The 15033-nt window shown below is 36.8% G+C and overlaps 2 protein-coding genes across 2 annotated transcripts; one reads left to right on the forward strand and one right to left on the reverse strand.

Moving 5' to 3' along the window:
• Nucleotides 1-1278: 1278 nt before the first annotated feature.
• LOC121758194 (vinorine synthase-like) lies at nucleotides 1279-2642 on the reverse strand. Its single transcript, XM_042153618.1, has one exon. It carries the CDS (start codon nucleotides 2619-2621, stop codon nucleotides 1392-1394), a length of 1230 nt encoding a protein of 409 aa, XP_042009552.1. The 5' UTR covers nucleotides 2622-2642; the 3' UTR covers nucleotides 1279-1391.
• Nucleotides 2643-12566: 9924 nt separating this feature from the next.
• LOC121757998 (xylan glycosyltransferase MUCI21-like) lies at nucleotides 12567-14353 on the forward strand. Its single transcript, XM_042153442.1, has 2 exons — nucleotides 12567-12937; nucleotides 13022-14353. The coding sequence occupies exons 1-2, from the start codon at nucleotides 12724-12726 to the stop codon at nucleotides 14164-14166; spliced, it is 1359 nt and encodes a 452-aa protein (XP_042009376.1). The 5' UTR covers nucleotides 12567-12723; the 3' UTR covers nucleotides 14167-14353.
• Nucleotides 14354-15033: the final 680 nt, after the last annotated feature.

Below are 15033 nucleotides of genomic sequence, written 5' to 3' on the forward strand. Positions count from 1 at the left end.
AAAAAAAATTTACGAACTGCCGGACCGGCCCAGAACCGGCGGTTCAAGCAAAAAACCGGCGGTTTTTTGAACCGAGACCCTTGGCGGGCCGGTTCCGGTTCATGGTAATGATGAACCGTGTGTGCATGCCTATGTTTGTATCTCCAACGATTGTTAGGATGTTTGCCATCTCATACCTTGTGCCATATATAAATTTTTGTTTGATAACTCAGTTATCACTACTAATAAATATACCAAGCAATATGGAGAATCACTATTTACTTCAACTTTTGGAAAAGTAGATTCACATATACATGACTTTATCCCAACAAATTGATTGCAATTTATGGAAACTTGACAACCCCATATTAATCCAACCAAAGCATCTGTTATGGAGTATTTAAATTTGTAACCTTACAGTTTTAATTGAGAGTAAAAATAGAATAGCAGTTGCCATCAAATGAATTATTGATTTTAGAGCCAAAGGAAATATCAATGATGCTGGTGAAGAAAAAAGTTGACAAATTCCACTTTATCTAATAGCATCCACAATAGCGCCTAGCGCACCGCCTAGTCGAGGGCCGGTGCTAGGCGGTGCCCTCGCGACAAAAAACCGCCTAGCGCTCGGCGGTTCCGGTGCGCTAGGCGGTGCGCTAGGCGATCCGCTAGGCGCTATTGCAGCGTCCGGATCGCCTAGCGCATCGACTAGCGCGAATTTTTAATTTTTTTTTGTTTCCGAAACACTATATATACGCGACTTGCCCGTCATTTTCATTCGCACCACTTGTATTAACGAGTACTCTCTCTATCTTAATTTCTGTACAAGATCAACACCTAGAAATGAGTAACGCTGGTGGGAGTGGTGGGGATGCACGGTAGTAGTTTTTTTTGTTAATTATGTAATTTTTTTTAATTAATGTACTTTTTAAATTTTAATAATATTATTGAATTTTCTCGTATATGTATCGTAAATTAAATTGCGTATTTTGTGTGATTGTTAATTATTTGTTTTATATAATTTTGAGTGATATGGCTATTGATGTGGCTGGGCTATTTATGATGTGGTTGGGCTATGACTGGGCTATTTATAATGTGGCAGGAGAATTTTTAGTGTTGATGATGTGGCAGGAGGAGTTTGTGGCTAGGTTATGACTGAGCTATTGCTGTGCTATTCCTATTGTGGATGGCCTAAGTTTTAATAAAATATTCAAAGTAGGCATGCAGCACCTTACCTTGGAAGATGCGGGTCTTGTCGAATTCGACTTCATCTTTAGTAGTTCAAGGATGATACATTCGAAATAGAATAGAAAATTGTGTCCTTTCATTAATTTGATCAATGGCTTGGTACAAACAATTATCATTTCCCTTGCTTTTTATTCTTTACTAGTACAGTACTCCTTAATTAATTACCCTTATAACATTAAACGAGCTTCAAGTTTATCCATATTTGATTTGGTCAACTGAAGCAATATCTCAATTCCACCCCCACTCTTTGTATCCATAAAATATGCCACATTCTTGACAGGCGACCCGCCATTTATGACCCGCTCGGGTCCGCCCCACCCGAAATCCGCTTCGTAAAAAGGAAACCTACACCAACTCGAGAAGAAGAATCTCTCCATAGCCCGCTGACTGTCTTGCGTATGAGCCGTTAACTCTTCCATTTGCACCTCCCTCTTCTTCAGCCGTCCCAAATAACCGCCGTCGATCTCCTTCAACGCATCCCGCAGCTTCCACGTCAGCTCTCCGCCGCTGTTCCCCGCCGCCACGTCCACCCTCAGTGTCACGATGACGTTACCGAACTGATATTCTGACAGAGGCGGCTCGGCCCGGCTCCTCAAGTTTGCCATTTTATACACTAACCCGACCCAACCCGGCTCGGATTTGATCTCTGTATACACGCTCCATATAAAAGCTGATAACGCCTCCACTCGGGTGGGCCGACGCCCATTCGAGCCAGCGTACCTTTCCTGGAGAGCGGCGATCTCAGTCGCCGAGAACGTCAAGATTCTGCCGGCCACCTCTTCCTCTTTAAGTCCTTCAGCTGCAGGTTGCTGGAGTTCGTTCAGGACGTCCAGCGGCGGCGCATAGGTGGCCGTGTCGAATTTGGGGAGCGCCACGCCGCCGCCACTGCCGTCTCTGGCGACGGCGGACCAGGTGTTGACGAACAAGACAAAAGATAACCCGTCGCCGATCTTGTGTGCGAAGCTGATCCCCACGGCGAGGCCGCCGCACCGGAAAAAGGTGGCCTGAATGGCCAGGCAAAGATCATCCGTTGTGAGAGGTAGAAATTTCTTCAAATATGTATGGTTTTGGTTGGTGGTGACTTGCGAGAGATCGATGTCGGCTTCGGCCTCGGAGAAGGGGATTCCGGCATCGTTGCAGTCGACGTAGAGGTTGCCGACGAGGCGGCCAGCGAGGGGGTAGTATATGGAGAGGGCCTCTGATAGGGATTTCTTTAGCTGCTTTGATTTTTCGGAATTGGAAATTTTGGGGTTTGGTGAGTAGAAGTAGACCAAGTGAATGAATGATGGAAGCATGGTTTGATCAAGATATGAAAGTTGGTGTTTTTGAAGAGATTTTGGGGTTGGATAAGAGGGTGTGATAGTCTCTATCGAGATTAGTTTAGTTTCGGTTTCCATTATTGTTCCTCTTAATCACTCTCTCCCTCTCCTCTGTGTGTGTATGAAACCCATAATTCCAACACTTATATAGGTAGATTAACAATCTGGTTATTTGAATAAAAAAAGTGAATCTTTGGTCTAAAGTTGCGCGCGTATAAATTAATTAACTATTGTATATGCGTGATTAATTTTTGACAACACTTTCAGATTTCGCAATGGATAATACTCCTTCCTTATTAATTTTATAATGGATTGCGTGACAATACTCCTTCCTTATTAATTTTATAATGGATTGCGCATGTATAGTGGATTATAAGATTCACATACCCAAAGTGAAAAAAAAAATAAATGGCTCTTTAAATAGTGGACAGAGAATAAATTGTATTCTCTCCGTCCCTTAAAATTTGGCACCATGTGACCCGGCACGGATATTAAGAAATGTAATAGAAATTGATTTGAAAAAGTTAGTGGTATGCGGGTCCTACTTTTATATATTAGTTTTAAAATAAAATGTGAGTGCAAATGAGTTAGTGGAATGTATGGTCCACTACCAAAAATGGTAAAAGTGAAAGATATCAAATTTTTAGGGACGGACGAAAAATGAAATAAGTGACAAATTTTCAGGGACGAATGGAGTAGTAAAAGATATCATGTGACAATATCTCGGATTTGGTGGAATGCGGTTCTGGGGATGTTGACGTCTCTTGTTGGCCTGGGCTCTAATCGACATTCAGGCTGCATGGGAGTGATTGGGCTGGCAGTTGTGAAGTGAGGTCCTGGTATTTCTGCATAGATTTTGGAGTTAAAGAAGATGGTGTGAGAGTCTCTATCGAGACTAACCTAGTTTCTATTTCCATTGTAGTTCCTCTCAATCTCCCACTCTCATCCATATTAAATATATGTATACAAAGACTATTATCTTGTGTGATGTTGATCTACTAATAAAATGGTTAATGCAAAGCTAATGGTTTCATATTAAATTTATGTTTATTTGCCAATAATAAAAAATTAATCATTCCAAAGGAGCTAGGTATATTGTAATCCAAAGTCAACAATATGCAACTTTGAATAAGATGATCATGTCATGTTGAAACTTGAATTAGTCGGGAGGATTAAAGTTTAATTGTTTATGCACCCATATAATTTGTATAGGACAGTATACTGAAGACTTTTTAGGCGACACGCAACAGAATGATATTTTTAAGGGTTGAGCGAAAATTTCTATTTGTGTGATATCATCAGAAGGAGAAATTTCGGAAAAAAGGATTAATTTCGCTGACCTTTCGTAATTTAGGCTTCAATTCACTGACCTTTCAGAATATGGGATCGAGGCATGCGAATTTTTCAAAATAAAGGATTTCTGATTTTTTTGTCATTTTTCTCTACTTTTTTCTTATTATTTATCTCCTACAATTTATCAAGTGACTAAACTACCCTCTCTAAATTTTCAGCGGTATATTTCCTCTCTCCGACGTCTGTGTTCTGTTCCACATTTTTATTTGTGTACCTTTCTCTCACACTTCTATTATCTATTTTAGCTCCATCTTTGTTCCACAACTTCATTTCTGCTCCACCATTTTTCAGTTCTCAAATTCACTTCTTACAACCTTATCATTTGTTCTTGTTGAATCAATATAGATCTCCTACCATCAATTAAACTTTCATCGCTTTTTAAAATTGAATTTTGCGCCCCTTCAATCCACCAATTATTCCAGCGCCATAAATGATTGAAGAAGTGTAATCAATAGTTTTGGATATCTTGATCAAGAAGAGTCTGTCATCCTACAGTCAAAAATTTATCTCAAAGTCATATCTGCAATTTGCAAAATCAGAGATAGTTCCAACTTCCAAATTAATGGTGTAAATGAACAATTAATGGTGTAAATGAACAACTAAATCCAACCTTGCAGATCGAATCCAAACTCAAAACACAGATTGGGATGATTCTTGGTTTGATTAATTATACCTAACCCATTTAGCAATTTTCTCCAAATAACCTAGAATTCAGATTGTTTCTGGTTCCTTGGGTGGGATAAGTATTTCATGAGTTTAATTTGAAATTTGGTCTCCGAATCAGTTGGAATAAAGAGACGGATAGCTTGGGAGTCCCCCCCACCTCTCACAGAAGCGGCTGATTTTTAGAATTTAGGTAAAAATTTGAAGGGGTAGTTTAGTCACTTGATAAATGGTGGAAGAGAAATAATAAGAAAAAATTAGAGAAAAATAATAAAAAATAAAAAATCTCTTATTTTGAAAAATTCGCATGCCTCGATCCCATATTCTGAATGGTCAGTGAATTGAAGCCTAAATTACGAAAGGTCAGCGTAATTAATCCATTTTTCCGAAATTTCTCCAGTAAGATGATATAGTAATTCGTCAACCTGATATATCAACATAAATTTCTTAGCCGTCAAACTGAATCACAATAGCCCATTATGCTTGACTAGTTAAGGGAATGAACAATTTCAGTGACAACACTATGGAATATGGATCATGACCTTATAAATGGCCGAGAATTTTGTTTCATTTATTTAAGTATATATGTAGGGGTGCGTTAAAATGACAATATCTCTTAAAGTGACACTCTGACACCACGTATCCTGTAATATTATAAACACTACACTGTAATAGTAAAAACGCTACACTGCAATCTATAGATTGCAGCCTAGCGTATTGGATATTGTTGACGGGCAAAAATTGCAGTCTAGCGTATTGGATATTGTAGGCCGAGAAAATTTACCCTTGAGCATTTTTTTTTATTGCCACATGGCTGCTGATTATTCGTCCATGTGTACAAATGATTGGCTAAGAATTGTGATATGGTGTCACTTTAAGAAGTGTTGTCATTTTAACACAAACCTATGTGTAAGATTAATTAGTTGCAAAAAGAATTCAGAGAAGGATGCATATATAACTAAGTACCTGAACCTTCAAGTATTTTATAATCGGAGTCCTCGGTCTTTCATTTGCTTTAATTTAGTCATTAAATTTGATTTATGTTATAGATTTGTCTTTAGAATATTGCTTGTTTGAATTTGGTTTTTAAATGAGTTAATGGTCGTATAATTGGGGTATATGTATGCGGGTGGTTGAACTGGTCGTATATTGTTGGGTTAAGCGAAGAGTGTATATTTTAAGATAGAGTTGAAATTGATGGGGGTAATGGCTAAATTATAGTTCTAGGATATTTAAACATATTGGATATCGAAATATATACTGTGTGAAATTTGAAATTAGGGTGAATATATTTGTAGGGCCCGAGAAGTTTACAGCCTAGACTAATCAAAATTTATGTTATTGATTATTATAAATGGACCACCCACCCCTTAAAATGCCTTATAAGGGGTAGTAAGGAGTAGGGTTATCCATACTTATATAGAGGAGCTAGGATCATCACCAAGTCGATTTGGGACAAGATTTTAAGACTTTTAACAAGCCCCTCACATGTGGGCCGGAATGACACATTGGATTTCCATCACGTGGGTAGGCAAGAGAAGAGATAAAGAGACATAATCCATCATCGACTTGGGTCCGTTCTGATACCATATTAGAAATGGGTCACTCACCCCTTAAAAGGCCTTATAAGGGGGAGGGTTATCCACACTTTTATAAGTGAGCTAGGATCGTTACCAAGTCGATGTAGGACAAGATATTAAGAATTTTAACACGCCCCCTCACGTGTGAGCCGGAATGACACATCGGACTTCCATCACGTGGGTAGGCAAGAGAAGAGATAAAGAGATAAACCATCGTCGACTTTGGCCCTGCTCTGATACCATATTAGAAATGGGCCATCACCCCTTAAAAGACCTTATAAGGGGGCGTGTTAAATTCTCCAAATCTTGTCCCACATCGGCTTGGATAACCCTCCCCACATCTGCTCTGAATATTCCTTTATATGAATATTCCTTTATGATCCTTTTTAATATTATGTGACTAATCAAGTCTGGTATCTACCCGGGATTTTCATTGTATACGACCCGTAGGTCCCTTATATTTATTTGACCTTTCCATGAAGGCCCCTCTTTGTTTTTTGTATTGACCTTTCCACGAAAGTCCCTCTTTGTTCTTTTGCTTTGACTCGTAGGTCTATTATCATTGTATATGACTCGTAGGTTTATCGTCATTGTATATCAGATCCAGAGCAAGATAGTCACATATCCTCTTTAATCCCATGATTCGAATAATTCCAATACCATACGTCAAACATATCCATTGCACCAAGTACATATCCATATATTCCATCAATAACTCCAACACTATAGATAAACATATTCATTGCACAAATCACATACCCACGTCATATTACAACATCAATATCAAATAACACATAACCATTTCAGGCTCACATCATATAATTCAAATATTCACTCCAATTTAACACATAGCAATCAATCACATAAAATATGTAAAATTAAAAGTGTCATTTATACACACATGAGTAAAACAGATAATCTGGTCGAGCACTTGTTACTGTTCTCAATCTATTAGCATTTGATCCAATAGAATACATAAACATTTAAATTAGTATTCTTATCGACACATATTTTCGGTTCATGACAGATCTAATTAGTTATTAGATGTCTAATGTTTAGAGTATAATTATAATAAGCTCTTAATTTATGATATCGAATACTAATTGTTTACTACAAATGCAAAATTAGGGACTTGATGATGAATTCAAGAGCAGACCCACCTATGACGCTCAACCACGTTTATATCACAGTTTAGAAACTTGAATAAGCATTTCTCCAAAATAAAAATCCATCTTTATATACTTAACGAAAGAAATTATAGTATGTCCATTATCTCATTGTGATGTATACACCCACTGACACAAAAGAGAATTCCTAATTTCACTTGATAACATGTTTTCTTAGTAAATCCTCCTATTAATATTCGAAAATCTGCTTTAGACCTAATAACAATAAAAATGATATGCTTGATAAATTTAAGCTCAAAGGTATCCCACACTTTACATAAATCTAATTAAGGTGCTGATGTACAAGATTGTAACCTAAAACATAATATTTGAATATGGAACTCCTATATTAGAAGCAAGATTCTACATATGAAGCAATTTAAAATTTGGAAATTAGAACCTTGTTTACTGGGTTTGAATATAATATGCCATAATTTATGTAAAAGACTTATTTAAGTTGAATGAGCACCTTAAGCTTACCTCTATACCCACCAAACAATTGTACAAGAGCTCTCTTCCCCATTCTCGTTCCCCATTCTCAGGGACTCTTCTTTCTCTTTATTTTCTTTTATTCTTCATTCTCATGACACACAAGTTATATACAGTATATTATTAATTTACTCTTTTTTTTAAATTTATTTATAAAATAACCGACTTAGTGTGAAAGGGATTAAACCCAAGCCTTATTTTAAAAAAATATATTCCTCTAGGTATATAAACATAGGACACGTTTCTATGACACCTCTCGCTACCATTTAAGGTCATCCACAACGCTATCTCTTATCTCTCTCTTTACCGTCTCCTTTCTTAATTATTCATGGGCCCCACTGTACTTTTCATCCCGTCTCTTAACTATTCATGACACACAAGTTATATATATAATAATTATTTATATTCTATTGTTTGCTAATGAATTATTGTGGGAGGGGGCGAGGTGAGAAGATGAAACTCTCAGACATGGTGCTGCTAAACGTCGGAACCGGAGAAGAAGAGGCAGGATTTGTACAGCAATGGCGACATGGGAGAAAGGAGATTTACAGGGGCGATTTTCCTCCATAACCAACCAGTAGGTTTTGGGCTTCGGACTGCTCTTACTAAATTGGGCCGCTTATTTTCTTTTTCCACGTACGCCACATTTATGTTGGATTAGGTTAGTGGGTCATTCTGTTTTTCCAAACTGGGCTGCTACATGTAATCAAAATACGACCATTCATTGTGGGATACAAAAACCAATTGCGGTGTACTAATTCAGTGCTACTACTTAAATTAGGTAATGAATATGATGTATTATTTTTATTTTAGAAATAATAATAGTAAACACACGTCCATTAATCTGGAATTAATATTGAATGCATGATCATATTAATTTAGTTAATATCGATCGAGGAGTAGATTCATTGATTAGATTACTGAATTGTATTACGTAGTTATCATTTTGGAAATAACAATACATACCTTTGATATTAATTTTGAATTAATCTTAAATATGCAATTGTATTCATTTAGAATTAGTACATATTGTAAGTCCACATTTAATTAGAAAATAAAATTTTATTTTATTTGTTGATCATTATTTGGTATCATAGGTAGTTGGTCAGTATGTTATTTAGAATAAGCATTATTTTATGATTATTTATTTAATTATAGTAGTTAGAGACCATTTTATTGACAGGTATGTGGCACCCAGTATGCATAGTCCGTGTTACATTATGTTTGGATAGGTGGTGCCCAGTATATGTACTCCGTGTTATACTATGTGTCGGTAGGCAGCCCCCAATATGTGTAGTCCGTGTTATACTATGTCTGGGTAGACGGCATCCATACTTGAATAAATCCAACTTAATAGTTGACGCCTATATGCATTTTTCAAAATAAAACTCAAAGTTCTCTAAATGGAAGGACTAGCATTTCGTGCAATCGACAACCTTATCTTATTCCAATAATAATCTTATTTGGTTCCTAACTTCAATAATTTAGTCCTACAATATATTTATTGTCAGCTAATATATATGGCAATTAGAAATTTTTAAATTAAAAATTGATTTTACTTATACTCCATTGAATACAGTTTAACTATTTAAATTATTGATTGATGGATATCAAGAAAAGAGGGATTCTTCTCATTGAAAAATGGATAATTAATTTAAGAATTTAAGATTATAAAAGGCAAGGATCCAACCCTTGACCATTTGATTATGGATAAACAAGTCTGATATATCACCCAACTATCCCTTCAGATTTATTATACAGGTTTGCTTTTTAATGAAGATGAATCTCAAAGCTATAACCAAGGAATCTTTGCCCTTATTTTCGCCATCCTGAACGTCCCATTTTAACTAGTATTTTTATTTAATTGAAGTTAATTAGTTAAAAATTACTCATTTTTGTTTCTCTAGCCGATTGTTGGGATGTTTGACGTCTCATACCTAGTGCTAGTATATATATATATATTTTTATAACTCAGTTGTCACAACTAAATATAATACGAGTACTAGTACCAACTAATATCGAGAATCACTTGGCTTCAACTTTGGGAAAAGTAGATTCAAATACATGACTTTATCTCTACAAATCGATTGCAAATTTAGGGAAACGTGTAGCTTACTTGACGACTCCATGATAGGAGTATACACGAGTAATATTTCTACAGAGTCCTGTTAGATTGAGATTTTTTAGCTTAATTGAGAATTGAGATGAATTTTCAGCCACTCATCCACAAAATTTTCGAAATGTCAACTGCAAGTAGATTATGTCAACTTGGGGGTATTATCGTCAATAACATGTATATCAAATGTCAATAGTATGCACATCAAATGTCAACAACTTGTAGTTGACATTATATGTGCGTAGTTAACATGAATTATATATGTAGTTGACATTATATGTGTAGTTGATATTTATTGTATACGTAGTTGACAGAAAAAATTAATTTTTTTTTAAATTTAAAAAAAATAAAAAAAATTTAAAAAATATATGCTGAATAAAATATATCATGAAATTACCATTCTGCCCTTTCATAATTAATTAATCTAAAAATATTTTCCATGTATATTTATTAGTATCTTTATTTTCTTGTTCATGAAGCTAGGGCTAGTCTTATAAATAGGAGTAATTGTATCCTTCACAATCAATCCAAAAATACAATTATCCTTATTTTATTTTCACGCTTTTATTTTAATTCTGCATTGTTCTTGGTTTGATCGACGAGCAAAGCTCCCGCGACTACCTTTTATACTTGTTGAGAAATCATCTTAACATGACTCCCATATTAATCCAACCAAATCATCTGCTATCTTGTATTTGTAACCTTACACTTAGGGCTGGCAAGTCGTGCGGATTGGGTCGTTATCGGGTCAACCTGATAATGACCCAACCCAATAAGGCCTAACCTGAACCCGACCTGTTAAGGAAACTGTAAATCCGAACACGAACCCGACCTGCTACCTTCAAATCCGAACACGACCCGCACCCGACACGAACCCGTTATCGACACGATATAATATGGGTTGACACGACACGATAACAACCCGAATCTGATATTACACGATTAAAATCTAATATTATACGATTAAACCTTAATTTTTAACCTAATTTACATAATTAAAATTCATTTTATACTATTTAAACCTAATTTATAAGAAATTAAAACATTAAAGTAATATATATTTTTTTAAATAATAATAAAAATAATAATATTATTTCTTAATGGGTTACCCGTATCCGACCCGCATCCGACCCGAACCCAACCCGAAAGTATCGGGTTCTTAATGGGTCAACCCGATAAGGACACGGATCCAATAAGACTTGACCCCAACCCAATAATTTCGTGCGGATTCGTATCGGATTATCGTGTCGTGTCGAAAATTGCCAGCCCTGCTTACACTTAGTCATTTAATTAACAGTTGAATCGAATAGCACTTTCCATCAAAGTATATTGTCAAGATAATGAATTATTGATATTAGAGACAAAGAAAATAGCAATGAGGGTGATGAAGAAAAATTAGAAGAAAAGAATTAGTCAATTGACTTATTAACGTTTGTTTTTGCATAAAAAATTCACAGCAGGCGGCACCTTGGCTTGGAAGATGCGGCTGTTGTCGAATTTCGAATAGCTCCAAGTGTGTGATAGATACATCCGAAATAGTAATACAATTGAAAAGTGGGTCCTTTTATTAATTTGACAACTGCTGAATAACGACTTTCTCTTCTACCAAGCACAATACACTGGAAATCGAGGGAGTTGGATGTTAACGCCAGAGGTGAAAGGTTTTGAATTCGAGTTCAATAAAAACACATGAATTTCGTAGTAGTTGTCATTGGTCAAAGCCATAATAAAAATCTGTCCATTTCAATACTAAACGCCTACTAATGTTAAATGTTTAATGTAGCACACGCTAGCTCTTAATTTCGACTATGAAACTCTAACAACATTCATTTTCATTTGTGGATTAGCATTTCCAGCTACTAATATATGTAGTACAAACGGAAAGTAAGAACAAAGTATTTTTCAGCTCAACCCTAAATGATAATTAAGCTCTCCAATCAATCAGGTATCGGCCAACTCCTCCCGAGCCCCGACCCCCCTAACCCGTGTCTGAAAACATATGATATCTATAGTTGCGTATAGCAATTACTCTGAGGATCATAATTAGAACCACGAAGAAAATAATTAATAGTAATTCTATGCAATTCATACTCCTTCCGTCTCTGAAAAGTATGAACATTCTATGAAAATAATTAATGTATAGATGCATCAGTGCATCTATACATACTAGTACTAGTATTAATAACTACGATATTCTTAGGCATGCTATGAATAAAAACAATGAAATCCAAAAAAAAATTCAATGCTTAATTGGTTGTAGTTTTAGGACAATATACAACTAAGAATAGATTTCGACGTGAATTGGCTTAATTGATAACCAAATCTTTTCTCAATCGTGAATTAAGGAGTAAAATGCTTAAAAAATACGTATATTGCCAAGAAAAGATGCATCTGTATTAAACTACCAAAGGCCTAACTAAGAACTTTGTTGGACTTGTTCAAACTGCGCATAACTACATACAGTATAAATAAATCAATAGTTTGAAAAAAGCGATTCCATGCATAAATGTCATAATACGTCGATCAATACTTACAACCAAAAGTCTCATCTCTCTACCTTTGAATTAATAAGATGGATAATAATTGATCCAAACACGGAAAGAATAACAAACTGCAAATTAAGGGTATAAACGAAAGCAACATCTCATCACCCGCCTATTCTACCCTTTTTCTGGATTCTTCTTCTACCCGAAACTCACATTAGTATGATATTGTTGTGTTGGCCCCCACTATTTTGTTCTCGTGGCATTGTAATGGAGTAGGAGGGTTGCACTTATACATCGTTTCCACATTTTCTAATTCGTGAATTGAGAATGGAGAAGAAGGTGGTTTCGCGTCTAACTCCATGGATCTTCTTGCTTGCAATTCCTCTGTTCTACTTGGAAATTATGTGGAGCAACAATATTCAACTTCAACAACCTAATCTTCTCAAAATTGATCGCAAATCCTTTCAATCTGCACACTCCAACAAAACTGTTCGACTGAACCTCAATTCTCTGGATTTTCTCCTCTCCAGATTAGTTCAAGGTCTCTCCCTAAATTAGCTATTCACCAGCTTTAAAAATTATAACTCACAGATTTGATTTGATTTAATTTGTTCTACTAAAACAGGGGAAGAACAGAGCAATTTCAGAGCCACCGGCTTCTCCTGCGATGCACAGATACACTCAAAGCACTGCGTCACAACCAGACCGTCCCAAATCGACACAGCAACCATGACCGTCTCAATCCCCTCCGACTGTCCCGCGCAGGAGACGTCGCTCCGTCCCTACGCGAGGCAGGAGGATGAAATTCTCCTGAGAAAAGTGACGCCGGTGAAGATCATCCACGGAGGAAACACTACGCTGCTGATTTGCGATCACAGGCACAGCGTCCCCGCCGTGGTGTTCTCCTCCAGCGGATTCGCCGGAAACGTCTTCCACGAGATCAACGAAATCATCATCCCTCTGTTTATCACCACAAATCTATTCAACTCGAGCGTGCTCTTCATCATGGAGGATTACAGACCTTCCTTCGTCGCCAAATACGGAAAAATCCTCAATCGCCTCTCGTCGCATCCGATCCTGAACCCCGCCGCCAATCGGAGCGTCCATTGCTTTCCGGCGGTGGTGGTCGGGCTTAAGTTTCACGGCCATTTATCAATTAATGCCAATGAGATTCCAAAGGGGCTAACCACGCCGATTTTCCGGCGCTTCCTCCGGGAATCGCTGGACCTCAAGTACAGCCACGTGTCGCAGATAGAGAGGCCGACAGTGATGCTTTTATCGCGGACGACGACGAGGAGGATCATCAACGAAGAGCAAGTTGTGGCTATGATGGAGGATTTAGGGTTTAGGGTAGTGGTGGTGGCGAGAGCGAAAACCGTGTCGAACATCGACGTGTTCTCGCGCATGATAAACTCGTGCAGCGTGTTTGTGGGGGCGCACGGGGCCGGCCTCACGAACGAGGTGTTCCTCCCCGATGGGGCAGTGATGGTGCAAGTGGACTTGATCGGGCTGGAATGGGCGGCGGCCAATTACTACGGTGAACCGGCTCGGGGGATGGGTGTGCATTATTTGAGATATAAGATCGAGCCGGAAGAGAGCTCGCTCTTGAAGATATTTGGGTCGCGAAGCCATAAGGCTATCACGGACCCAACGGGTGCATTTCCCCTCCATATAGGAAGGGAAGTGTACCTTAATGGACAGAATGTCAATATTAGTATTGACAAGTTTAGGCACACTATGGCTATGGCCATGAGCCTCGTTCAACATTAATTATATTTTAGGGAAGGATGAATTTTCTTTGTCAATTATACAAAGCTCACTTTATGGACCCAAAATCTGTAAGTCTTGTCAGATCTTCATAAGGGGATCGATTTTGGGTGTTTCGCATTAGTGTCATCTACATTGGGCTTAAAAAGTAGTATGAGTTAAGATAAATTATAAAAAGATTGTTTCCGTTAAAAGTAAGCGTCGGAAAAACCAACGACAACATTTTTTGTACAAGAAGGTATTTTTTTTATTAATACACAAACTTTCAATATTTTTAAATTTTTTCAAACCTAAATAATCTAGTTTCACCCCTTCTTTTTAGAAGCCTATTAAAAGTGGAGATGTTAATTGGATGAGTTCAACAAATTTCGGGTAAATCCTATTCGATTTGTAGGCTAATCTAGTTAAAAATTTACAATTCTAGCCATATAAATTTGAATTTCAAGTTGCCCCAACGGGATAAACAGACTTACCAAAATGTGTGCATCAACTTCCTTAATAAATACTCTCTCTGTCCATAATAGTTAAAGTATATTAATTGTAAAGTAAAACCGAGAATAATACAGACGAGAGTTTTATTTACATTATTCTCGTTTTTACTTTATTGTTTATCCATTTAAACTATTTATTACGCTTTTTTTAAAATGAGATTAAAAAGATGTGACTCAACTTTCTTGGAACAAGAAGAATATTAATATCAATAAATTGACATTTTTATAATACAAGTTGACATTCTTTGACAATGTATTGACATAATTTATTATTTCTTGATATTAGGTTTGAAAATCTAATGAATGGGATTTAGATTGCAGGTAAAAATGCAGTTTGCAAAAGAGGAGCAGGAGTTAATTGCAAAATTGCCATTCATGA

This window comes from Salvia splendens, chromosome 12, assembly GCF_004379255.2.
Source record: "Salvia splendens isolate huo1 chromosome 12, SspV2, whole genome shotgun sequence".
In the NCBI taxonomy this organism is placed as follows: Eukaryota; Viridiplantae; Streptophyta; class Magnoliopsida; order Lamiales; family Lamiaceae; genus Salvia; species Salvia splendens.